This window comes from Pocillopora verrucosa, chromosome 3 (genome assembly GCF_036669915.1).
Source record: "Pocillopora verrucosa isolate sample1 chromosome 3, ASM3666991v2, whole genome shotgun sequence".
Taxonomy (NCBI): domain Eukaryota; kingdom Metazoa; phylum Cnidaria; class Anthozoa; order Scleractinia; family Pocilloporidae; genus Pocillopora; species Pocillopora verrucosa.
Window position 1 is genome coordinate 5,550,191 of NC_089314.1, and position 25,319 is coordinate 5,575,509.

Here is a 25,319-nt window from a genome sequence, read left to right on the forward strand (position 1 = left end):
CCATGTACGTTCGGCAGGATTCAAGAGATATTTTTTATGTTACGTCCAGAAATCTATAATATTCAACTAAAACCCAGCTGTACATATCGAAATTGTCTTCTCACAAAATGTTGTGGCAAAATAGTGACAGAGTAATGAAATTGTTATCACAATCTAAGTAATAAGAAATAGGAAATTCTTTTAACTGTTTCACTCCTCGAATGAGCTAACTCACCAACAAGGTCTGTTTAGTTCTGTGGAAGAGCATCCAATTCCGGAATCGTTCGGTTCCCAAGCAAATGACTCTTAAACATCTCTCGTTGATCGACGGCTGCGTTTATAACTTAAATAAAACTTCTGTAGACTTGTTTGTTTTCTTTTGACGTAGAACTGAGCACTCATGAGTTCAGGTTTGATCTGAGAAATTATTAATAACCCTCAAAACTGAGACATTTTGTCTAAATAAGAGATTTTCCCCAAACAGCAATATGTTGATTCATTATTTACAGCAACCGTTTCTAAAGGATTAGTGCAGGGGTGGATCTTCAATCAATATTCTTCAGTTAGTTCTCCGTTAATGTTTTGTTTCGACCCGCCGCCTTTGCGCCATAAGTAATTTCAAATTTTACTTGACAAGGTTTCAAATTGTAAGAGGGTGAGGAATTTCTCAAAAGAATGCTCAAGTGCAATTTTGCCTTGGAACTGATTTTTGTTAATTACAAATAAAGTTTCAAACATTTTTCACTCTCAGACTGAAATTCTCGCGACAAGAGCAGGTATCATCACTTATCTGGGGAACTGAAATATAGTCAGATTTCTTACAAAGAATTAACATAAACATAATTTTGCTCGAGAATCCCAGGACTTCAAATAACTATATACCTTCAACAAAGTAAATATGATTGATAGAACTGATAATGACCTGCAGCGTCTGTATTTTAATCCCGAAATTTTTCCGAAAACACTTTTCAGTGGTGAAAAATTGTATAGCATTGCTTGACTATCTCTTCGATTACTGTTGATATGCTATCTGGATACACGATTGTGCTCCAGGTATGAGTGTCGATCGATAAATTGCGATGTTTTTTGCACGATTAATAGCGGTATCCTTTGAAAGTCGAATAAACCGACCCTTGAATCCCCCCCCCCTGCGCTAATTGTTCTTCCAAAATGTAAAATAGATCAAAAGCTTCGAGGCAATATGTGTAACGCAGTGAAGGTCATATCATGAGCTTGCTTGTCGAAGTATGTAAAGTTAGTGAGTCCTCTCAGTGTCGATGAAAATTACCTCATGATAATACAGGGCCTTGATTACTTTTCTCCTTTACTTGCTCAATGAGAGCCACGAGGCTTCTTTGTTTGGCATCATTTATTTTCCTAGCCTTTAAACACTACTACTGCGCAAACTCCACGACACAGTCTCACGGAAATGTTCGCACTTTTTAGGGCGGAGAAACGGCCACTAAGAGCTTAAACTTGAACTTACATCGCTCATAATGCAGTAAATTGCGTCAGAGAAACAATATAGCGCGAGGAAGGGAAATCGCTCACTCCGTCCGTGCAGGATTAAGGCGAGTTTTTGTGAAACTGCCCCTGAAAGAGGTTCCCCAAACAATTTTACTTTTCGAAACATATTACGTTTAGAGTCTAAATGAACACGGTGCAGTTTTTCACTTTTCTTGGATGAAATACAGCAGCAGAACGACCCTCCATTATAATTCAAACGTGGAGTAAATTGAGCTAAAAGGGAGGCATCGTGGCTTTTCACCATTTTTCCTCCTTTTGTAAAATTCCACGCTTAATGTGAAACCTGAGAAATTCCTTGTTGCACTCCGGAAGTTGCAATAGAGTGTTCTTCTTATTTCTTCAAAGTCTAAAAAAAATAAATCATTACCTAACTGCCGCATGTACATGGAACTTATAAAGGTCTGTTAGATTGATTTTTTGTACAGGATTAGTCATTAAGAGGTTAGACTGTACACCAGGAAACTGACTGGCGTTAGAGTGGGTTAGATTTTTGACAGCAGCACAAAGAATATATTTTCAACAGGAGAAGATTATCAAATATTTTACAAAAGGAAGATGATTTTGAATCACTTGATGGTTAGGCCAGCTACAAGCCATGGTATAATTCAGCTCGACGATTCAATCATAAAATTATTAGTAAGATGTGGAATTCACATATATATTTTCACCTGTTATCCTATTTATTCGTTGGCTCAAAGTACTATAAAGAACATCGAATTACCGCTACCAAATACATTCATTCCAATCAACCTTCATTGCCGTTACCAACGAATACAAACTCAGCGGTTTATTCTGTTTCCATATGAATGTTGCACTCAGACTGGAATCCCAGTTGGAAGCTCTCACAAGGAGAATAAATTGCCTGTTGGGTGCATGCAAATGATTACGTTGGAGAATATAAACAGAATATATATTTAAACGTCGAGAAAGTCAGTCAGACATATCGTTCACAGAACCATCAAATGGAAGAATAATCCCGTTTAGATTAAATGCTTTCATTTCAAATTAATCATGTTTTTGTTCCGCACCTGCCATCCTCCTACACTGATATTTCCTTTAAAATATCTGAAATTGAAAGAAAGACCTGTCGTCCTGAATAAATCGAAGCTAAGGCTATGTAATCTACCATAGGGTGTAAATTTCGATACAGTCCGATTTTCAACTATCACGTCAGTTTATTCGACGAAACGTTAGCTCGTTAGCTTAAAGCGTCTCCAGGGAATGTTTATTCCATTTTTGAATGGTTGCCGTTAGTCAGTAAGCACCAAACATTTAACAGCAGGTGTATGTAGCATGATAACGTCGATGTTTTGAATAAACTCCATGTATATCCTGGATACCTCTTAAAAATCCAATTTTAAAAGCTTTCAGTTCAAGAAGAGAACACTTAAAAGATAAACCAAAAAAAAAAATCCCTTATATGTTTGGCAAACAACAATTAAGAAATGAACCGCAGACAAAAATCAAGAATTCTCTCCTCACCGCTAGCATATATTTTCACGCTTATTACATTTTATTTTCTTTATGCTTGTCAAGTTTTAAGCGACAAATTTTGCCCTGTACAATTATAGTTATAAGTTAATTACAAAATGTCGCCAATTCTTATTCAGTTCCTCAATCTACCTCTCTGCTCGTTAGAGACACTATATTCATAGTTAAACATAGCTATGATTAAATTGATTTGACACAGCCAAATTGTCTCAGTTGATCCAAAGAATGAATAGCTAACCGAAGAAAAACATCTGCTATTTTTTGTGTGTCCGTGAAAATAGACTAAATTATCCTCTCATCGTCTCTTTCGAAAACGTTACACATATCCTATATGGCTCAGTGATAAATGTAAGTTTCCAAATATGGCATTAATAGATTTGAGATACAAAACACCGCTAATTAGAACTTTTTTGTGCAAAACGAATTATTTAATATGTCTTAGAGCATTTTGAATTATGAAAGATTAACAAAGCCGACATAGGTTAAACTGCATCCACTGCAAAAATTACCATGAATTACGTCTCGATTTTCGCTGAACGACAAGTAGATTTACAAAAGCCAGTAATGTTACCACAGCTGCAGTTTGTATTACGAAATTTGAAAAGATGTCTTTAGAGGGAATAAATTACAGAAGAATTACATTTTTCTAGACGGAGTCGAGTAAGAGAATTCACGAAACAAAAGTGTTTAGAAATCAAGTGTATGTTTTGGTTTCAGGCCTCGATCTTACATCGACAGGATTCTTTTCATTTATGGGAAATTCCGAAAACAGAAAGGGGAAACAGGAAGAACATTGTTTTAGAATATTTCGATCGGTCGAACTCCTGATCCTCTTGCTTACTTGATTCGTTTCAAGAATTTGTAATTTTCGCATATTTACGAGTCAATTTGATATAAATTTTCAGATTTACTTTGCAGACTTACCTCAGAAAGACATTATCCTTTTGACCTTAACTTCGCTGTGAGAGGAAAACTGATAATGGAGTCCACAGTTTGAGGTTTCAATGTTTCATATCTCATATCAGGATGTTTACATTAGGAATATGCTAATTGTAAAAATTGTTGAATATTGTCGCAAATGATTCAGCGTCGGGCTTGACTTACATCTACCATCTTAAATAATACCGTCACCTTTCTTTTAGGCCAATTACAGATGGTAGATAAAACTTCGCCAAAACAGCTCTTCAAATCATATTTTGATACAAGGCAAAGCAGTAATTCTTATTTTAGAATTTCGACAATTAAGCTTAAATTGTCTAAAAGAAAACAACAAAAATCTGACGATGCACTTGTCTGCAAATTTTAAATTAAAAACGAGGAAAGCTCCGTCAATCAGTTGGACTTTGAATATGCTACATTTTCCTAGCAAAATTTCACGAGAAAATTGAGAAGATGTTCTGGTGCACTTTGTCACGTAAAATCAACAATCATTTTACCAATACAAACATGAATCGTGGTATCAAAGATTTGAGACGCGCAAATTCATTTGAAACGCCGACTGCCCTAAGCAAAAATGTTGCGGTTGGATCCATGTCATTTGATTTCCATTGTACCAACGATTATTATTTAAACGACACCCGCACACAATTTGTATTCGTGCAAAACCATATTTCAACTTCTGCAAATAACCGTAGCTTCTAGTAGTTTCTTTCACGCAAACTCGCGCAAATAACGAAATATATTTGTGTAGTAAGAATTAACCAATAGGACCACCTGCCAAGTTTCTCAAATTACAGCATTTCATATCAGTGGAACGCCTGCGGTGATTTTGTGGGAAAAAGCTTTAATTTGTGTGGTTTTGACAAGGGGAAGTCGCGCTTAAATATATTGTTGTGTGGGGGATATTCCAATCCCACGTACAATTGGATAAAGCTAACAATTTTTCTAGTCTTCCGCTAAGAAGCAATTTTCATTCTACTTTCCCTTTTAGATGTAGGAACACAGTATACATGAAATGATTAATAAAAGTGAAAGGAACCTTTTATGTTGCAATTCTCATTAAAGATTGTGACAGTAATTTATTTAAACTTTAGTAACATCTGTCCAAATCGGACACGGAATTGGATATCAATATTTTGTTTTTGGAATTATGGGATTGGTCAAAAGCCTCGCTTTGTTAAGGATAGAATTCTTAATTCTGTACCAAAGGGAACGCTTTATTAACTTTTCGATTTATAACGTAACTCTCACAAAACATTTGTACATAAATATATGTACTCAATTGCAATAACGTTATCATAGCAAAAAGCAAAATTAAAAAAAAAAAAGGAAAAAGCCAAATACATATTTATTAGCATACAAACTTCCCCTCTAGCTATATACGTTGGCCATATACGTGCCAGCCGAATAATTTTGTAAATTCTTGTAAACCGCGTGAGGGTATCGGATTTTGTCTAGAAACTTCCTTTGATCGTAAAAGTAAAAAAAAGAATGATATTGTAGTACCGTTTGGTTATGATATATGCTGATTCGTATGTGTTTTGCTTTTGCTTCCTTCCTTTTTCTTTTTCCTTTTTCCTTAAATATCATTTTCCGCAATTAGATGTATACATTGTACCAATCCATATTTCCAGCATCTGTTTTTCTATTGAAATCCTATGACAACAGGAGACACATTTAAGAGACAATTCATCGAAACGTATACCTGTCTCGTGTCCAAAAGCTTTGCAATAATCAACAGCTAACTAACCCCACCCCCCACCCCCTCTCTTCCAGCCCCTGGCTCCACTATCACCTATCACCATTCTAAGAACCCACTGCTCAGTGCAACTTTTCGGAATCATCATTTGCTTTGTTTTTAATGTTTTTGCCGTCGTTGTTGTTGTATCATCTTTATGCATGCTAAAATCCCGCTCTTAGTTCATCTTTAGGACATCTCACTGTCTTATGTTGGTTTTTCTCGGTCATTATGTTGCTGTAGCCTCTTTTTCTATATTGTTTTATTGATTTCGTAAGTTTTTACTTAAAATCTCTAAAAAGAAGTGATATTGACTTACGCACGCGCTACTCTACTATTCAAATCATAGTATAAACATGATTTCCAAATAATGTGCTTTTTTATCAAATCAGGCCTTTTTTCAAAGGATGCTGCTGTTTCTAATTAGTTTTACTCTTTGTTATTCTTAACAATTTTTCCGATAAGTTGCTCCCTATTTTCATAATTATATCGCGTCAATTAATTTATAGAACAGCTGTTGCAAACCTTTTAGTTTGATTTAAATTCTATTTTGACCCCTAAAATTTAAAATACGATTAGACAGGAACTGCAGGAAGAAAAAACTAAACTTCATTGAATTTATCTTTCTTTTTCGGGGGGGTGCTTGGTAAAACAGTTCTTTTTTGGAAGATGCCGGCTGGAAAGAAGTAATGTTCCTTTAGTTCGCTGATTGAACGTTTCCCGTTAATTTGTTCAGCGGGATTTGACTCGGCCTTTTCCGCTGTTTCCTAATGAGAATCTGGCTCTAAATCCCTTACACTGGCTTATTTCCGATCCCATTTTAGCTCAAATTTGGAAGAATGCATGAAATCAGAGGATTGGTGTGAAACATACAACAAAATGAAATATTCAATTATGATAGATTTAAAAAAAAAATCCAAATTTCACCTACCCACAAATATGAGGGATCGATTTAATAACTTTTCTCTTCCCAGTAGGGCGCTCAGCCTTTAGGCACCAAACACTGTAAACTTAACTAATCATTCTAAACTTGAATACAGGAAGTTGCAGCTGAAAGTAGATCGAGAGCTTTCGATCGCAAGAAACTGAGCGCCGTTTCAAAATTTCTCTATACTTACCTAAGAAGGAATAACCACAATTCCAAGGTGATGTATTGCTTAAAACGTCCTGACGCCTTCTGCTTTCATAGACCAACCGTATTTAACGATTATGGCATTTATATTTATAGAAACTGTCGACGAAAAGATCCTCTAGATCTGTGAATGATAAATTGGGTTCTTCGTCTTTACAACGGGAACTAGAAGGTGGGATTTTCTAATAGAAAGGTTTTTTATCATTAAATGTAGTCGTAGATCCGAATGACATTTTAAGTCATTGATAACCGACTGATAGCTTCTGACTCAGTACATTTGGAAATTAAGCAAAAATGCATCTTTTTAAAACATAAAAAATCGATCAGTGTTACAAAGAAGTTGGCCAGGAATGAGGAAACACAGAGTAACCTAATTTTAACCTGATCCATTGATTTTTATTTTAGCTAGAAATCTCGAGTAAAACACATCGAAAAGACGTTATTTGAAGGGGTGCCTCCAGCTACCGTTTATTCATGAATTGCTAAAGACTGCATTGTTGAATAAAATATCTTGATTCCCGTCAATTGTGAGGGAAATTGAAGGTGAACTATTTTGGACCAAAGCGAAGCTTTTGAAAGAAGCTGTAATTTGTCCACATTGTTTCGCCTGAGCTACTTGGAAAAAAAAAACAGAAAAAAAAATAACACCAACTGCAGTAATTGCTTCTTAGGAAAACCATAATTGAATTTTCTTGCGTAAAACCTGATTTATATCTTGAATTCGGAATGCATATTAGTTGATGCTACCTTGGAGTCTCTTATGGCTAATAGACCATCCGAAAAAATTCCTTTAATGAGTAATGTATCGGTCTACGACTTCGACTTTAATTTGTTTCCCTATCTTTAGAGCATTCTTATGAGTTGACAAAAATATTTATTCCTTCAAGCTCTTATTTGTGTTGAAAAATTTCCCAATTACTTACTCACACTTAAAAAAAGAAAATATAGGTTTCAATAAAAGCACAGTGATACTTAAAGACTGAGAAAGACTTTTTCCTAAACCCAATATGCTAGTTAGTTAATTTGCTACAATTTCTTCGATTGCGGCTCACTTGCGAGAATCATTTCGCTACATCGACTACAGATCAGAATACAATGTACTTCATTTAAATATAATTTCTGTTTATGTCACTCGAAAATTTGCATCGGAAGCAAAATTTCCGATGCTAAATGAAAGATTGCTCCGTTACTAAACGTCAAGATATTTCCATGTTGTTCAAATTTGATGGTGAACAGTTGGTAATAGAATGAACGTGTTAGTCTGTCCAGTTTTGGAAAAACACTAGAATAGCGGAGGAAAAATTAGAGAATATTAGAAAGGCTTACTTTCTGACTAATTACTGAGCATGATCCAATTTGTTCCTCTCAGGTGTTGCCATTTTTCATGTAAATAAATAACAGTTTCCTTTTCATTTTTCCTGATTCAAAGAAACGTGGCATTTTTATTGTCAAGATTCTGACTCGGCTCTTTTATCATTTTAAAATTATTGAAAATGAATATTATTATTTTAAAGGGGGGGGAGGGGGGTTGGGTGTAGGATTTTAGTTGTGTCACAATAGTAGTTACCTGTCACATTTACCTGATGCCCCAGTAAGGTTCCTTAATATTTTAATGAATATTCTAATGATCCCGAAAAAGGCAGTCAATTTTCGAATGAATAAACACTATGATCGAGGCTTTAAGGACCCTCATCAATAACGGAAACACAGATTCAGCCAGCTCTTTCTCGAGCCCTCTGATAGGCATGAGTCAGTGTAATATGCCCTTAAAATTTTACTTTCCACAAACCTCTTTCATAACGGCAGAGCTTATTTTTATTCTTCCATGTACATGCACATGAGACTTTGGCCTCGATTTTGAGAGATACTTTTACTGTCTTCAAAATAATTTCCCTTTGAGGCGAGAGAAGCAAACCACACAAATACAGAAGAGTAGAATTTAGGACCACCATTTAAGGAAGAGGTTTATTCTCGATGCTTTGGTAAACTTTTTGATGACAGGGAACCACACAACGCAGCCAAATACTCAGTCATCACCTGTCGCCGTTTTTTTTCTTTTCTTCTCACGGAGGCTCGAGTACCTTGTGTTAATGCCTAGTGTGATAGGTCAACTATATTAGTTGGAACTCTGGAAAATAACCTTCATTGCACTTATCACCTTTATCCAGTCTTCCCCGGCCTAGGGCCAGTACTCTATTGGGCGAAAGACTCGAGGGTCTAGAATCTATTAGTGCAGCCCAAGAGAATAGTGAATGATCTACCACTGTACTGGCCTTAACAGCTTTACTTCCTCTAACAATATTTTTTTCCTCATCCCTTTTGCAGTTTTGATTATTGATATCATTTACGATGATGTCTTCGCAAACTATTGGATGGAGTGTAGCATTTAGCCTGATTACTTTTGCCATCGTGTCAGGAAACGTCCTAACAATAGTCGCCTTCTGTGGTTGTAAAAAGCTGATGCAGATGCGTGCAAGCTATTTCCTACTCAACTTGGCCGCTGCTGACTTACTTGTCGGCGCAATAACCGTTCCCATGTACATAATTCTGCTAAGCCATCACATTGACAACGTCACATATCAAAGCGTATATACTTCTGTGGACATAGCTTCAGGTTTTGCGTCTGTTTTCACACTAACAGCCATTGGCTTGGAGCGCCTTTACGCATTTTGCAGACCGCTTTACCGAGTCCACGTTCTGACAGATCTGAAATGCCTGTTAATGATTGGAATGGTGTGGATTCTTTCCTTCGCTATCACCATACTTCACTTATTGTACAAGTTTCACGCTATTTCCTTCGACGTATTCTTTTATGTTATGATGTCATCGTTAAGCGTATGCTTGCTCGTCATTTGTGCATCATATTTAGGCATTTGGATAAGGGTTAAATTCTATTTTACCTCTCAGGGCCGCGCTTCAGGGAGCGATAAAAAAGTAGCAAGAATGCTTTTGACCATCACATTGACTTTTGTTCTTACGTGGCTACCTTTCCATCTCCTGAACATAATTAACTTTTTCTGCGATTTCTGTTTAACGACCAAGCTGCCTCACAATGCCTTGTTTTTCTGCAAATTACTGCACTATGCTAACTCATTCATAAATCCGATTATCTATTCGTTTCAAATGCCTGAATTTAGAATAGCACTTGGTAGAAAGTTGTGCAAAGAGACATTTGTCGTCGTGGAGGAAACGCCCAAAATTGAAGAAATACCACTGGATAACATCGGAGGTGCAGAAGAACTGTGAAGTTAAAGTCAAGGAAGATAACTTTGAGCTTCCAGTGGTCATCTTTGCTATCAACAAACAGCATTTGGGCTGCGAGAGGCTATCATTGAAGTATAATTATATGTGCCTACATCAAGAGTGCTAAGACTAAGAAAAGAGGATAAATTTCAAAAAGAGGGTAACACATCAGCTTTGTTAAATATCGTGGTGTTTAGGGCTATTACGTCCATTATACCATCCGATTTAGTAGTAAAACTTTGTACCAATGGTTACCAATGGTACCAATCATAGTTATTATGAATTACCGTGAAATCAATTTAATTAATTGATTTATTACATTGATTTTGAAATCAGTGGTGATCCTTGCAATCTGATTGGCTCTTATTTGTGCGCTTTATTCACGAATCGTATAATTTTTTGCTCTAAATCGCGTCTTTTCCCCAGCCAATGAGGAAGCTTTATTAAAATACAGAAACCAATCGCTTGTTTCAAGATACCAATCAAATTGCACGAAAATAATAAAAATACAACAAAAGCTCTTGCAACTTCTTCAAACCAGCTCACTACTGGATCAACAAAATATTTGAACAGACTAGAAAATCCCATGTCTAAACAACTGATATTGCAATTTAAATATTGGTGTAATAAAGTGGTAAATGAACTTTGTATCATGCAGTTTGGGTCCGATAAAATACTTGCGATTTCAAATCACGCATATGATTTCAGACCTAGTAAGATACATGAAAAAATTACTCAGTTCTGATTGGTTAATATAAATACAGTTTTCGGGTAATTCGATGTAGAAGAGGGTTAATTCAGTGCAAAAAAGTAACAAACCAGACTGAACAATTCCTTGAACTGTTTAGCAGGACTTTAAACTTTCTTGCGCCTTTAAGATGTGAAAACATCATTGTATATTATTGTTTTGATCGCACGCGGTTGTTTTTGCCGAACGCACTTCCAGGATTTGAATAGATTATTTTGCACTTGATTCGTGCGCTTTGCTTCTGCGTAATTATGATAAGCTATCTCGTATTTTTTCATGTTTACTATTAATAAGTAATCACATGATTTTTCTCGTGCAATTTAGAGTAAAAAAGCACCAGTAATTTTTTTCAAAACCACAAATTGCACTGGCCCTGCAGGCTCGTGCAGTTTTGTTAGCCTTTGAAAAAACTTATTCGTGCTTAATTATACCAAATTGCACTCGAAATTATGTGATTACCTATACAAAGTGCACTTCACCCAGTTCAATTACTATTAGTTATTGTGGTTGAAATAAAAGAATTAAACAAACAACCATCCACTAATTGCTGTATCATATTTAAAGCAGAGGTGTGCTCTAAATAGCATAGAACTTTTGAACATTATCACAACATTGGTTAAATTACAATTTCCCCGTCTTAAGATTCCTAAAAGTAGCGGGCGGGAGTGATTACATAAAAATTTTCAAATCCTTCCATTCAGCTTCTAACTTGAGACATGCTCCCGCTGTCAAACACCACTTTTAGAGCGTCCAACGGCAGTGGATCGCTGAGGAAATTTGCATATCATTGCAAACTTTCCGTTAAGATTCAGAACGTGTGTGGAGAGCCTGACTGGAATGCTAAAAAATTGTTTGATTAGAAATAGAAGAAATAAAAAGAAAGCAAGAATTCTAATCACAAACAAAAGAAATAAAATTTAAAGGAAACAATCGAGTCAGTTGAGGAAGAATGAAATTTTTGAGCCACGGGGGAGGTTTGACGGAGACAAACGTTGAAAGGTGTTGAAAAAAAAATTGTTGCCTTTGGCGTGAAAACACCTGCTGGGTCGAGATAGAAAAGTGCCTTTTCTCTCGACAAATTGTTGTGATTTACCCGACATAACTTTTGTTTAGTGCATGTCCTTTTTTTCAATTTTACATCTGATGATGTTAAAGTCTCTATTTTTACAATACATAAACAGATATGGTAATTTACTACCCAAAAGTGCTATTTGCATTCTGTAAACAGTCAGATAAAATGCGAATTTTAAATGTTATCTCTTTGTTTTTTGGCTCCACCCCCGCATTTGTTTAGCGGGTATGTTTTATTTCTTTTTTACAGCTAACCAATAGATAGATTCATGTATGTTTTTGTTATTGTTGCTTTGATATTCCATCGAGATTATTTTTACTCCATTATTTAAAAGATAGGAATACGATAAGAATTATTCACCTAAGGAGTTACACGTCATCATTTGTGGACTATGTATTTTATAACTAGAAAGTAATTTTACCGTTTCATAGCTATATACGCAATCATCGTATATTCTAAACTCTGCTTTCTTGCAACACAATGCGACGAAACGCTTCTTGCCTCTCTAGCAGCATCCTTCTTTTTCTCTGATCGCCTTTAAGATTTGGTTCTTTCCTTTCTGCTAGTAAAGGTTTCGACTGAGACGTTACATTTTTCGCGAGCCGTTTCAGACATTGTCGAAACTCGATATTTCTGTAAGAATAAACTATGGGGTTGAAAAACGAATTACTGTAGTGCAAAAGTTTGCTGAAATAAACAAGTTTAGTCGGAGGCTGACATTTTGGATTTGCACAAAAGTGAAATATAAAATTCACAATGTGGAAAGGTAACCAGGTAAACATGAAAATAACAGTGATTAAAAACAACAGCTCTGCTAAGCGTCTCTCTCTGAATGAAGCTCCCTTCAAACCATGAGTGATTGCGAAACATCTCACACGAGCCCACACTAGTAAATAAGAAGTGCAAATAACGAGAAGGGAGAGCGATATGCTAATTAACAACAGATAAACGAAAGCTTCTCTGGGGAGAATATTTATCCGAAACAAAAAGAAGTACACTACTAATAGGCCGGATAAAACCCAAACAGTAGCTATCATGCAAGGATAAACTCCTTTAGGAGGGACTTTGTGGTAAAACGGAAATACGATAGCGTACACTCGATCTGCAGCAATTACTGCCAATGTGAAGATGGAAGCAAATCCACATAAGATGTCCATTGATGTGAAGATGTCGTAAAGGGTATTTCTCAGCACGCTGTGTTCGTTGGTCCACCAAGACACCAGCTGATAAATGTACAACGGTATCACAACCAGCCCAACTATTATATCAGAGATTGCCAATAGGATCAAGAAATGGTTGTGTCGTTTGCGTAAGAGGTATTTGCTTGAGAAAAAAACCAGTATTGTAATGATATTTGCGATGATAACAATAATGCCCACTGCTCCGAAAGCAAAGCACCACAAAATAAAGGATGAAAATTCCATATTCGTAATTTCTGCTGTTTCTGAGGTATGTGTGGCATTTTTGCTGCTGTTATTCATTCCACTAACGGCTTGAGATCTGCAGAATACCGTTATAGATTGTTTAGAGGTTAAATTGTAATAGATTCAATCTGGCACACTTGGGTTGTTAGAGTATTGCCATTAAAAACACCAGAAAGCTAGAAAAGCGTTAATAGAAATGCAAATTTCAGGTAAAAAGAGCTATCGTCGACTCTGAAAATTGAGGTGAGTAATATCCGTGTCCTAGCAACACCAAAGTTCTCCTCGTAAATTATTCAACGAAGCAAATACATTCAAAGTTCTTTAATGTAGTTCTAATGAAAACAAAACAAAAAAGAAACCGTCTGCCAGTTGCTCGTTAAGTGTCCTCAATGACATAAGATAAACAAAAGAAATATGTCAAATAACTATTGTTTCTTAATAACTGCATGTGTGTGTACAAACTGTGAAGAGTATGACACGATGATAAGTGTCATCGTAGGAAGGACAAGGGCAGGAAACTTACACCTTTTTGAAACATCTGTCTCAAAATTATTTTTCATTTAACTTGAAATTTGCATTTCCAAGGTCACTCTATAAAGTTGTGCGTCGCTTCGCTTCGCTTTTAATTTGTATTTGACATAAATCTTACTTGATCCCTGCCAGCAGTATAGAGGAACGGAAAGGAAATTCTAAGCAAATCAATCAGTATTCTATATATAACGTAGTGAGCTGCTTGTTTTTGTCTGATTTTTTTTGCTCTTTATGAGTCAAGTGTTAATTTATCCTAAATAAGTATTCGATTTCATCATCTTACCATTGTGCCTGTCATGGTCTCCTGCCTATCATTATTTTCACTCTTATCAAGCTGAAATGCTACGTGTTTTTCTTTTCTTACTTTCTTTCATTCGGATATTTGTTTTTTGCTGATGTTTTCCTTTGCTTTGTTTAGTTTGGTTTAGCTTTGTTTTATTTTGTTTTGTTTTGTTTTTTTTTTTGTTTCAGGTAGTCGAAATGTTGATAAATCTTGTTAAAGTGTATTATATTGAAACCGGTGTTTATTTCAATTTTCATTACGCTAAAACACAGCATGACTTTCTTTCTTCAATTCGTCTCCCCTTATTCTGATTAGTAATAAAGTTCGAAGATTTATGATATGTAAACCTGTAAGATATGACTTGTTTTATTAAGAAAAAGTCAACAAGAACAACTCGCTCTCTACAGTGCTTGCACTTTCTACTCATTATGAGAAGTTTTAAGAATTTCTTTATATTTCTACTTTCAAAAACAATCGAAATTACAAAATCTATGCCTTAGTTCAAGTGCAAATGGAACTTAAGCCTTATACTACATGAAAATCAATTAGTCATGTTCATATTTTCTGATGTTCACAAGTTTATAGAATATTCAGCAGCTTGACATTAAAGTACACTTATGCCGAAACAGAATCGAAGAATACGCGAAAAGCAATTATTTATCCATATATATATATATATATATATATATTATTACTACTTACAGCGTCCATCTGGATGACGCCATTGATTCTGAGCTGCGGTCAAGAGATATGGAATGATCTCCATAGCCAAATGGTACGTTGTTTTGTCTAGTAAAATCCTTTTAGCTCGCCTAAGGTTTTATTTTTTCATTAGTGCGTACAAAATATCTCATAGAAGTAAAAATGCCAAGAGAGCCCTGGAACTTACGGCAAATGTAAAGAAAACCTCAAATCTTTTAAATATTTGATATATTCGAAAGACGAGCCGTGGAATCCTACCATAGTTCACCTTTTTAGTTTAACTGAAAATTATCAACATAGCGCAATTTCAAATGTGCTGTAGAAATGTTTCGCTATAATTCGTAAGTTGTTATGCCTAACCGATATGATATCTTTTGCCCTCCATTATATTTCCGATAGTCATCAGTTACAACCCTGCATTTTGCTCTCTTCGAATAGAAGTGTTCCTCAGTTTTTATTCACTCTAAAATTCTCAACTAAATAATGCAGGAAAATTAATTTAATCATAAAGAGTCGTGCCGAACTGAGAAATAATATTGGGAAGAGAGTATGCGTTTCTTACAAAATATTATTTCCTTGCGATAACAAAACACATCGGTGTATAGCTTGTTTTTATGACAAATGAGCTCTTAGAACCTCTTCTCCCAAGCTTGAAGGTCAACTATACGCTGAACGGAGAACATTGAACTTTGAAGAAAACAAGCATAAAACATCAGGATCAATTATTGATAAGATGTAAAGCGAATTTTAGTTTGAATTTGCGTTTCTTTTCTCTTGTTTGCAATACAAAACTCGTGTTAAAGTCTTGAAGTACCGTCGAAATCTTTTGCCAGCAAAAAACAAGTTTCCAATTTTATGCCAAATAATTTCATGACAAATCAAATATAGCTAAAGTCAATCCAAGGCTTACTTTGTCTGATGGTAAGTGTCACTGTCACAATATCGGGGAACTCACACATCAGCAGATAGGCGGTGTTTCTTCGCTGTACTTTGATTAGCAATGACTTGAATACACCCTGAATTATTTGGAGAAACACCAGCAATATTGCCCTTAGTGTGGGTGAATAACTCAAGCTATTTGCCGCGTGGATTTCCGTCCTGGGGGGCTACATCCTCTGCATTCAGCTTCATCGTTATAAAAGATATCCTTAATTAGTGGTATCACAATACTTGAAACTCGACGTGAAAATAAATACCATATTTTCCAAAAAAAAATTATCGGACAATACAATAAATGACAAAAACAGATGCCCTTCTGTGGGAAATAACATAGCTTAAACGAAATTGGAACGAAATGAATAAGGTCAATCTTGAAATAATTGTTTGTCTTTCGCCTTTCAATGTCTGTGGTGAGACCTTCTAAATTCAAAAAGCAAAGTAATTGATTAGACTACAGTTCCAAAATATTTTGAAGTTTGCCTTACTTCAAGTATATATAACATCGGCTGCAATATCAGCGTTTTATTGCAGAGATAAAAAAAAAACTATGCATGTAGTCAGTCACAACATGCGATCAGTTTGATTGGTTACCGTATGTCCTGTTGCCAGGAGCAACTTTACCGTATTGAATTAGCCTTCCTTTTTCTCTGAACACAACAAACTTTTAAAAATCCCTTAAGAACACTTTCCTTCAGAGTTTATCACCTCGCGAACCTTAACATCCCATTCCATTGATATCTCAACAAGGGAGTATCTCTATCTACTTACAATGGAAATTCTGCTTTTTGTGCATTGAGAGCACAATGCGCGCCAGCCAGTACCTTTGTTATTCCTGTTCTTCTAGGCTAAACAGCTATGTAATCCTCTAACGAATTATATTTTTTGTTACCTCAAACTGACACAAATCATTACAATGTTAGCAATTTGAGTATAATGACTTTTCTCCTTTTTATCATACACGTAGGCTGGTTCCTAGGCCGTTATTAGAGAAGGGAAGAAGGAAACAGAGAATATTTAAATATAAAATTCTCAGTGTTCGTGCAAAAAACCACTTTTGCGCCATATGCTTTTTTTGGTTGTTTGGTTTTTTTCTTTTCATGCGAAATAGTTGATTGAAAATCAACTGTATTCTAGCCAATCCTTTGGAAAATAAATCTCATTTTCTCATCAACGAAAAACGGTTCCAGTCTAAACTGAAAGAAACTGGTAATGGACCGACGGAAATATGGTAGACATATGGAAAAGGAATTAAGTTGAGGAAAAAAACAACCAAATAAAACTAAAAACGCTGTAAGAAAAAGAAATATCGCTTAAGTGGTGGGTTTTCATTAGGGGGTGGGGGAGGGGGGACCTGGAAAATGTTTTTAAACAAGCTAAATGTAATTAACTGTGTAAGGAACTGTGAGCCATTCTTAACGATAACACTTTAAGCGGAGGGGTTTACTCAAGTGAATATGTAATCAGTGTAGTGTGAACAGTGTAATCAGATAGTTGACTGTAATCGGATACCTGTAATCGAACAGTTGAAGCAGCCAATCATACTAAATCCACTTAGCTATATTCACCAATCTCAATTGATCGCAATAACCATAGCAGAAACCACTTATTCAAAGGAAAACTGGGGAATTTCCAGAATTGGGGAATTTTTTTATATCAAGACACTGTCTCCACGGGAGATAATTGTTCTAAGTGTATTTGTTTTTTTCGGAAACTGAAATGGTTATGATTAATTGGTAACAGGACTTCCTGTCGTCCAATTCCGTCTGTCAATCACTCGTATGATCACAGACCCAATTGGGCTCCACTCGACCCCATTACCATTATAAATTACTTGTCATCGTGAAGCATGTTTCTACTCCTGACCGTTCTAGATGCAGTGGTGAGTTTGACGATGTAAACGAAAGTAACACTGGAGTTGCTGATCTTAACGCGTGCACCTGGCATGCCGTTTCTGGAGCAGTTCGTCGTAATTTCCGGCGACGCTGCTTACAAAATAGCTGAATTATCTTGTCTTTAAACTCGGGGATCCGTAAGCTATAAACAACTGGGTTCAAAAGGGAGTTGCCATACTGAAGGATTCTCCCTCCGTAAACCAATCGAGTCACATTCACTGACGACAAGCAGCCGACACAAAGGAACTTAACCAGTAACGCAACGCCTAAAGGAAGCCATGCAGCCAATGAAAGAAAAGAAGCAATCAACAAAGTCTTGGTCAGCTTGTTTGTTGTCGGGCTGCGGTGTTTTCTTAAGCTTTGCTTCTTTATGTGTCGCAAATGAAGCCAGATTCTTGAGTAAACAACACAGATGCTAATGGGAATAACAGCCATTATAAACACAAATAGACCAATCGTTATTATCTGGTTAACAAGTCCTACGTAAGATAAAATGAACAGGACGGTCGTCATGGTGGTAAAGAACCATGATGTACAGATAGCATAAATATAACTGCGAGGTCTGGTCATGCGATGTCGGAGAGGCCAAAACACAGCATGCATTCTCTCTAGCGACATAAGACCCAGGAAGGTCAAAGAAGCGCCTTCTGAGAAAACGTCAACAGCTAAACATCCTATTTCAGTGGGCTTTTTTCCCATGTAACTTGACAGCAAGTTCTCCACAGCAAAACATCCCTCTGACAAACCCACGCTGAGGTCAGCCAAGGCCAAGTTGACTAATACAAAGCTAGTCTGCCTTAAATTTCTTCTTTGATTCCAGAAGACTTGAAACGTGATCAGTTTTGCTACTAAAGTGGCTAAGCTTCCCATCAGAAATGACGTGCTCCAAATCCACATTTCCCAGGTTGGAGGTAAATTGCTGCTTATATTCTTCATCTCAGGACTTTCTGTGTCAGAAATCACCCTGCGAAAATAATTAAAAATAGGCGGTTTTGCCTTGAATAAAACGTCCAGCCACAGTGTTAAGGGATACTGTGTACACTTTCGCTTGAACGAGAAACCTCAATGCGAATTGGAGCCCTCAGCTGGCAATGTCTCTTAGCGCAGAAGAAACGAGGAACAGAGCATCAAAAACAAATGCAGTTTCCCTTATGATTTTCTGCGTAATGAATCCTAAAGCTAAAATATCCTCTCGACAGCGTTCAGATTATCCGGCAAAGTCTACTTCGCCCTCGGCAAACAATCATCAAACATCGCGATTTTACCTAAAAGGAGGGGAAAGTGTTTTAAGTAGCTGATGGTGGTTGGAACAATATTTTCCACATTGGCAAATGTTACCTTAGAAAACTAACACATATACATAGAGACTTTGTTAACGCAGATCAAACTTGAAATGGTCAAAACAGTTTTCTCCTCTCACTAATGCGAGTTTTAAACCTTCAATTTTTTTGCCTGCCACCTGCTTTTTCCTTACGGCGCATTACATTTACCAAAAATGTTTGATCGCGGCCGCATTCTTCTTAAACCAACGGAGAGAACATGTATGTAGATTATCTTTCCAAAAAGCATAAGATGCACGCTAGAGAGGACCGATCTCGTCATCATAGAAGCTCTTGTGCTAAAAGATGTAATGGTATTCATCCGATTTACTCACCTCAGGGAACTCATGTTAATTCGCAGCGCACTATGTCGTTGCTTACGTTATATTACTGTCCTCTCCGGCGAAAAAAACCGATCAATTATGGTAACGATAGTCGATAACTGGGCGGTTTCCTGTGAGTTGAACTGGATAAATATGCAAGGAAGAAAGTGGAGTAGGTAAAATATAGGTGTTTAGTGACTTAAGACTGATGCATTATTGACGAAAGCTTTGTATTTGCATCTTCTCTCTTGTCATAAATTTTACAATTTTAGAACTCATCTTACATCTGTAATGGCAGCTGTCATTGATCCTTTTTAAGCTGCCAAGCGATAGTCGGCAAACTTCCAAAACTAATCTTTCGAATAATCATGCATGGTCAAAAATATTCAGTGCTATAATTTATGCTGGTACATTGTCATTACTAAAAACTTCGATTGAAAAAAATGTAGGAAAGTTTGTTTAAAAGTGTCGCGTCTGCCACCATGTTTCAACAACTTAAAAAGTCCTGAGTGCTTTGTTGTAAAGCGCTTCGGAAACGGTTTTGGCAAGAAAAAAGAGTATGGTGTTTTTATAAAACCGCAGAATACTCTACCCCATGATCGAGTGCCTTACAACAGAAAAAAAGCAAAGTCGAGCTGCTTTTGAAGTTTTTCTAAGGTAAAGAAGATGTTATTGCCCAACGCATCTACTTTTATTTTCAAAACGAACGAAATAGCCAGGTCAGCATAACTCTTATGAAGGAGGTTCAGGTACACGTCGGCTAGTCGCGATTCGCGAAAAAAATGGTTTAAGCGAACTAATTGACGAGCAAGAGAACAGCTGTCAGTCGCCAGCTAAAATTCAGTTTTTGGTTTGCGGCTAAAAGACGAGGGCTTCGTTTACTGTGGGTGCGCTTTTTAGTTTAAAAGAGCCGGAGCCCTAAGTTTTTACTTCAGTGCAATTCATTTGAAAATTAGAGTTACTGAGCTGAATTTAAAATGAAGAGCACTTGAGTATACGTTTGCTAGGGGATTGTTTCACCTGTAAAGAAAAAAGGAACCTCAATTGCATCTACTGTCGTTTTCCACTTCCAAAAAGTAAATAACAATATGAAAGAGCAAGCTTTCAACAGATCACTCGTCGCATAAGTGCTGAGATGATCGGAGAACGCTGTCAAGCTAACAATTCAGTCTCTTTTGAGCGACCTTACAAAATTGGGGCCAATGATCATTGTTCTCACTGCTTAAATACTTTTCCTGTCCCTGCATTATACCTACAGTGTTATCTCTGACGTTTTGATAAGTATGATCGCTTTTCACTGATGTGGTCATGTTGAAAATTAGACAGAATCCCACATAACCTCATATTATTCTTGAACAAAGCCATAGTCCCAAAAGCAATCTATTATTTTCGCCAAATGAATGAAGGGGGTAAATTTCTAAAGAAACTGAGGTGCTGCGTCTGTGAAGGAGTATACCAAGATTATTTTGTTTTATCAACTGAGTTGATATGAAAATTGGCCACCGTAAAGAGCTTCTAAGCTTGCTTATCGAGCGTTAGCCCCTCCTCAGGGCGAAAAAAGGCCATGGACTTTTTTTTTTTATTATTACTATCAATACTTAAATGTAAGCTCGTCAGGGGTATGCGAGTTGTAAAAGACAATTATCGATTGTCCGAAAGCCTAACTGCTAATACAACTTTGACAGGTGGGAAGAATTTAAAACATGCGTCAGCTTCGATGAAATGAAACATGGTCACTGTTCAGGAAAAGAGCTGAATTCTCTTCGCTGTTAAAAGGTTTTTGTAAGCGTCTAGTGGTTTGGTCGTGCGAGGTTTGACTGTGTTCTTTTCTGTTTTGAAAGCAGATATGAAGCGTTGATAGCACGATAGAAGTGAAAGTGGGTTGACAAAAGCAGCACAAAAAATATGTCTTCCTCCGTTTTAGTCATTATCTCAAAGCTCAACTAAGGCTTTGAAACAGAAGAAAATAAAGCTGATTTCTTTTTAAGTTGCTCTCGGTTAAATGTCAATTTGTTGCAACAATTTCACTTATTATCATGATGAAAAAGGAGACGAGTGTTGAAAATCGTGCAAAATATAACTTTCTATTTGCCATTGTAAAAATGGCAACCATAACAAAATTAGCTTAACAACTTTTTATTTTATTAATCATATTTATCCATTTGCATTGCGAAATCCTTTATAATTTATATCTTATTTGCCATATTTCTCAGCGACTATAGGGGTATTAAGCAGTTTCCAGTCGTAAAATTATTTTACACATGTGACTTAGTTCGATAAACCCGCCTGGAACGTCAAGAAAAAGGTGAAACTCAGGTCATTCGCACTCCAACAGAGAAAACAGGAAAAAATGGCCAGAGAGATAAGAGTCATAGAACCACGATGAATTCGAATTCATTAATTTGATAGAATGGATGAAGGGATTTCATTTTCTTTTCCTGCTAACTTACTTGAAGTAACCTTTTTGTCCATTCAGTCTGTTGGAATTGAACCTCAGGGACTGATATTACTGGGAAATACGTTTAAGAAGGAGGAAGTGGCTAAAAAAACGGGATCTGCTTGTGAGCAAGCCTTGTGTCCCCTCACACAAATTCTTTTTTTTTTTTCTTCTTTATTAGGAACGAAGCCCTAAGCGTTTCTCTGAAGATCGGAATTCTAAAGCAGTAAATAATTGGGTTGAAGAAAGAATTTGCCAGCTGAAGACATCGATAAATTGGGGAAATCACACTGTTGTTTGGTATAATAGTACGTGCGTTAAACACAACGACAAACGGCAGCCAAGTTATCAGAGAAAATAAAGTCACAACAAATAAGGTTTTGGCCAATTGCTTGTTGCGTCTGTGGTTATTTCCTGAAAGCTTTGGATCTTGCTTTTTGGAAAAGAACCAAATAACAGAATATGCAACGACGATTGTTATCAGGCAAGCACCCAGGTAAAGCGATCCAAGCCATAAATAAACTTTAAGTGGCAGATGTTCACTTAAAACGCTCAACGACGAAAAGGTTGGTGCTATTCCGGATATAAGCCATACTACCCCAACAGCATATATGTATGTTCTTGTCGATGTGGTTCGGCTACGAAAAGGCCACACTATCGCATAGACCCGCTCCAAAGAAACGAGGACAAGGGAATTAATAGAAGCACAGGAAGAGTACTCTCGGAGAATCAAGTATGTTTTGAACCAAGAAAGCGAGCAAATAAAGCCCATAAACTCTTCAATAGCACCAACACCAACCAGTAAATCCGCGACAGACCGGTTTATCAAGACAACTGAAGTTTTCCTCAACTGAAATCTCCTTTTCCAGAACACGATAATGGTGACAGTATTGGCAAAAAGTATTAGGAAGGCTTCCACACTAAATATGATTATCCAGAAAGGTGTGTTTCTAAAATTTCCTTCACACATTTCCTTCATTAAATCGTTTTTCACCTTTCTACTGTAGTCTCTAAGCAGCCGGGGTTGACTTGAGTTTTCCCTTGCTGAAAGTTTCAGTTTTCTCGCCTATTCCCTGGTCGAATTTAACTTTACGCCTCACACATAAAAACGATTGATTTCCCGTAGCCAAAATGAGTATTGCCTTGATTAAATTTTGACAAAAGCGCACATTCTTTTGTTTGTTTCCTAGTTTTATTTTCATTCGAGAAAAAACATCTGTAATTTGCAAACAATATTTAGATTTGTTCGACAACCATATTCAATTTTCAGTCAAGTGGTACGCCCTATTTCAAGCAACCTGATAACTCGTTATTCGTTTCAGTCATAAGATTTTTCTACTGTTGCAGAAGTTCACCCAATGGTAAGTCATTCCTACATGCTTTTTTGGCCTGATTAATTATTTTCTTTGGCAGAATTTTCGAATTGATTAATCAATTGTGAATTACCTACTCCAATTTGAGTTTAACGGTAGTTGTCCGTTTTCTATGGTCATTTTCTAAAGCCAATTTTTCATCGAGTGTTTCGCACTTCCTCAACTTAGCACTAGTCATCCCTCATGAATACTCTATTCTTGGTGACGGAGTACATAAAGAAAGCCAATTCCCGTTGTGTTTTGGTTTAATTACTTTTCTGAGGTCACTGTGACAGATTGTGAATTAACATCATCGATTGAGCGAAAGCAACCACACAGTTATGAAATTCAGCAAACAACAAAAAATGAACCTATTTGTCGCACTGGAAGTAAATTCTCAAGACGAAAAAGAGTCATCATAGGAAAATTGGAAGGTGTTCAACAACATTCGACCATACTCTGTTCTAGTTATTGTTCTAGTTAGATAATTATAGAATACTTATTTTTTCACTAATTTCCTGTTAGTTTCTCTATTAAGTGTAGATTTTTTTTTCATTTTTTTGTTTCCCTTTTTTAGCTAGGCAACATCAAAAAGGAAAAAGGAAAAGTGAACTCTATGCAAAATGACTTGCTTGACTTCATTTGTGTTCCTGTCATTGTTAGGTTCCGTACAAAAATGGAGAACTTCTCCACCTGAATTTTTCTCAGGGCATCGTCTACAGCTTTACGTTTACCAGCAAACATACGGAGCAAAAGTATTTGCAAGGGTGATTATTGATATTGTGCTTTTTCAGTGGCAATCGCTCAGCTGTGATAAAGAAAACGAATTGAGTGCCGCAAAAGAGCTTTCAACGAAAAATGAACCTGACTTTGCTTTGCCAGAACTTACATGAAACATTAATTTGCTCTTATTTTTTTTTTATTTTTTTAGTTTAATTTTTTATATATATTGGAGTATATTTAGAGCCAAATCACCTGCTGTCAGGTCTATATTTAGCTTTTTATTATCATAAATTCTCGCGTATTAGATCATAAAGGCATCTTGCTGGCTACTGTCAAGTAAACTTAAAATGCCAAGAAAAGGGAATGCGAAGCCCATTTGGACTGTTTTGTGCAAAAAACTAACTTATTTTTAATATTCTTTATATTTATTTTAATTCTATGAAGGAAACTAGCCATGAATCAATAGCTGGCGAAAAGATGAATTACCTGTCTTGAACCAGCCAAGTTAGCAAATTAAAACCCAAAGGAAAATGAACATTAGGGTAAGGACTTGATTATAGAAACGAAAATATTCAATATTAACTCTCATATTGGCCAGGTTGACAGCTGTGTTCCGCTTTGGCAGACTTATATTTTAAAAATTTCTCTGCTTACACTTTCATGTCAACCCTGTAAGGCTCCATAAATGGGCGACGTGTCTTCGTCCGAAGCTACTCCTTACGTTAACATGTAAAAATCATTTAGACATTAAACTACTGTTGAGGCTACTACGGGTTTTGCTGTTTCACCTTATCTTATTTAGCACTGCGTAAACGAAACAAAGTTGTTCCCGCTTTAGGTGGAAGCTAATAATAATAAAGATTCTGGATTTCAAAAGTGTGATTGTATTTGTTCACTTTCGCCTCAGGTGTTGCAATAAGTTAATAAAAAGCTTAAAGCTTAAAGCTTAATTTAATTTTATTTGATTCATATTCTTTAATTTTTTGCCTTTTTTCGCAGCTAGTTCGTACTATAGTTTATTTTTAAGAATTATAAATAATAAATATTTTCGGCCCATTTCTTTTGCAGTTAATCAAGGGGTGTGATTTTATTGGGACATACATCTATGTTAGATAAAGAGGCTAATACTACAGCATCCGCTTGTGTACAAGTCTTGCGTTTCCTGAAGCTTAATCGTGTTCTTATTGTAAGGAGTGTAGCCTTTAGCGTTGCTCCAAAAATCGGCATTCTAAACCAATAAACAATCGGGTTGATGAAAGAATTTGCTAGCTGAAGACAACGAATGAATCTATGTAAAATTGTGCTCTTACCACTTATGATAAAACTCGAGTTGAACACAATAGCGAAAGGCAGCCAAGTTATCAGTGAAAGAGAAGTTACAATAAAGATTGTCTTTGAAAGATGTTTGTTGCGTATTTGGCTACTCTCTGAAAGTCTTGGATCTCTTTTTGTAGAAAAGAACCAAATAATAGAATACGCAACCACGATGGCTATCAGGCAAACACACATATAGAGCGATCCAATC

General features: G+C 36.3%; 3 protein-coding genes across 4 annotated transcripts in view; 1 reads left to right on the forward strand and 2 right to left on the reverse strand.

The window, feature by feature from the left end:
* Nucleotides 1-4,011, reverse strand: part of LOC131798542 (adenosine receptor A1-like) — a 12,948-nt gene extending 8,937 nt beyond the window's left edge. The window contains exon 1 of the mRNA XM_059116197.2: nt 3,922-4,011. The gene's annotated coding sequence lies outside the window, so the exon portion shown is untranslated. The remainder of the gene's footprint in view (nt 1-3,921) is intronic.
* LOC131798624 (5-hydroxytryptamine receptor 4-like) overlaps nt 1-11,231 on the forward strand; it is a 27,045-nt gene extending 15,814 nt beyond the window's left edge. The window contains exons 1-2 of one of the 2 annotated variants that reach the window (XM_059116325.2): nt 6,713-6,819; nt 9,132-11,231. In XM_059116325.2, the coding sequence (XP_058972308.2) occupies nt 9,156-10,052 (897 nt within the window). In that variant the 5' untranslated portion in view covers nt 6,713-6,819; nt 9,132-9,155 and the 3' untranslated portion in view covers nt 10,053-11,231. Of the gene's footprint in view, nt 1-6,712; nt 6,820-9,131 lie in introns of those variants that run through there. The other variant, XM_066163941.1, reaches the window with a different exon arrangement.
* A 934-nt stretch (nt 11,232-12,165) lies between these two features.
* LOC131798037 (beta-1 adrenergic receptor-like) lies at nt 12,166-13,340 on the reverse strand. Its single transcript, XM_059115710.2, has one exon. It carries the CDS (start codon nt 13,291-13,293, stop codon nt 12,325-12,327), a length of 969 nt encoding a protein of 322 aa, XP_058971693.2. The 5' UTR covers nt 13,294-13,340; the 3' UTR covers nt 12,166-12,324.
* Between the last annotated feature and the right edge of the window lie 11,979 nt (nt 13,341-25,319).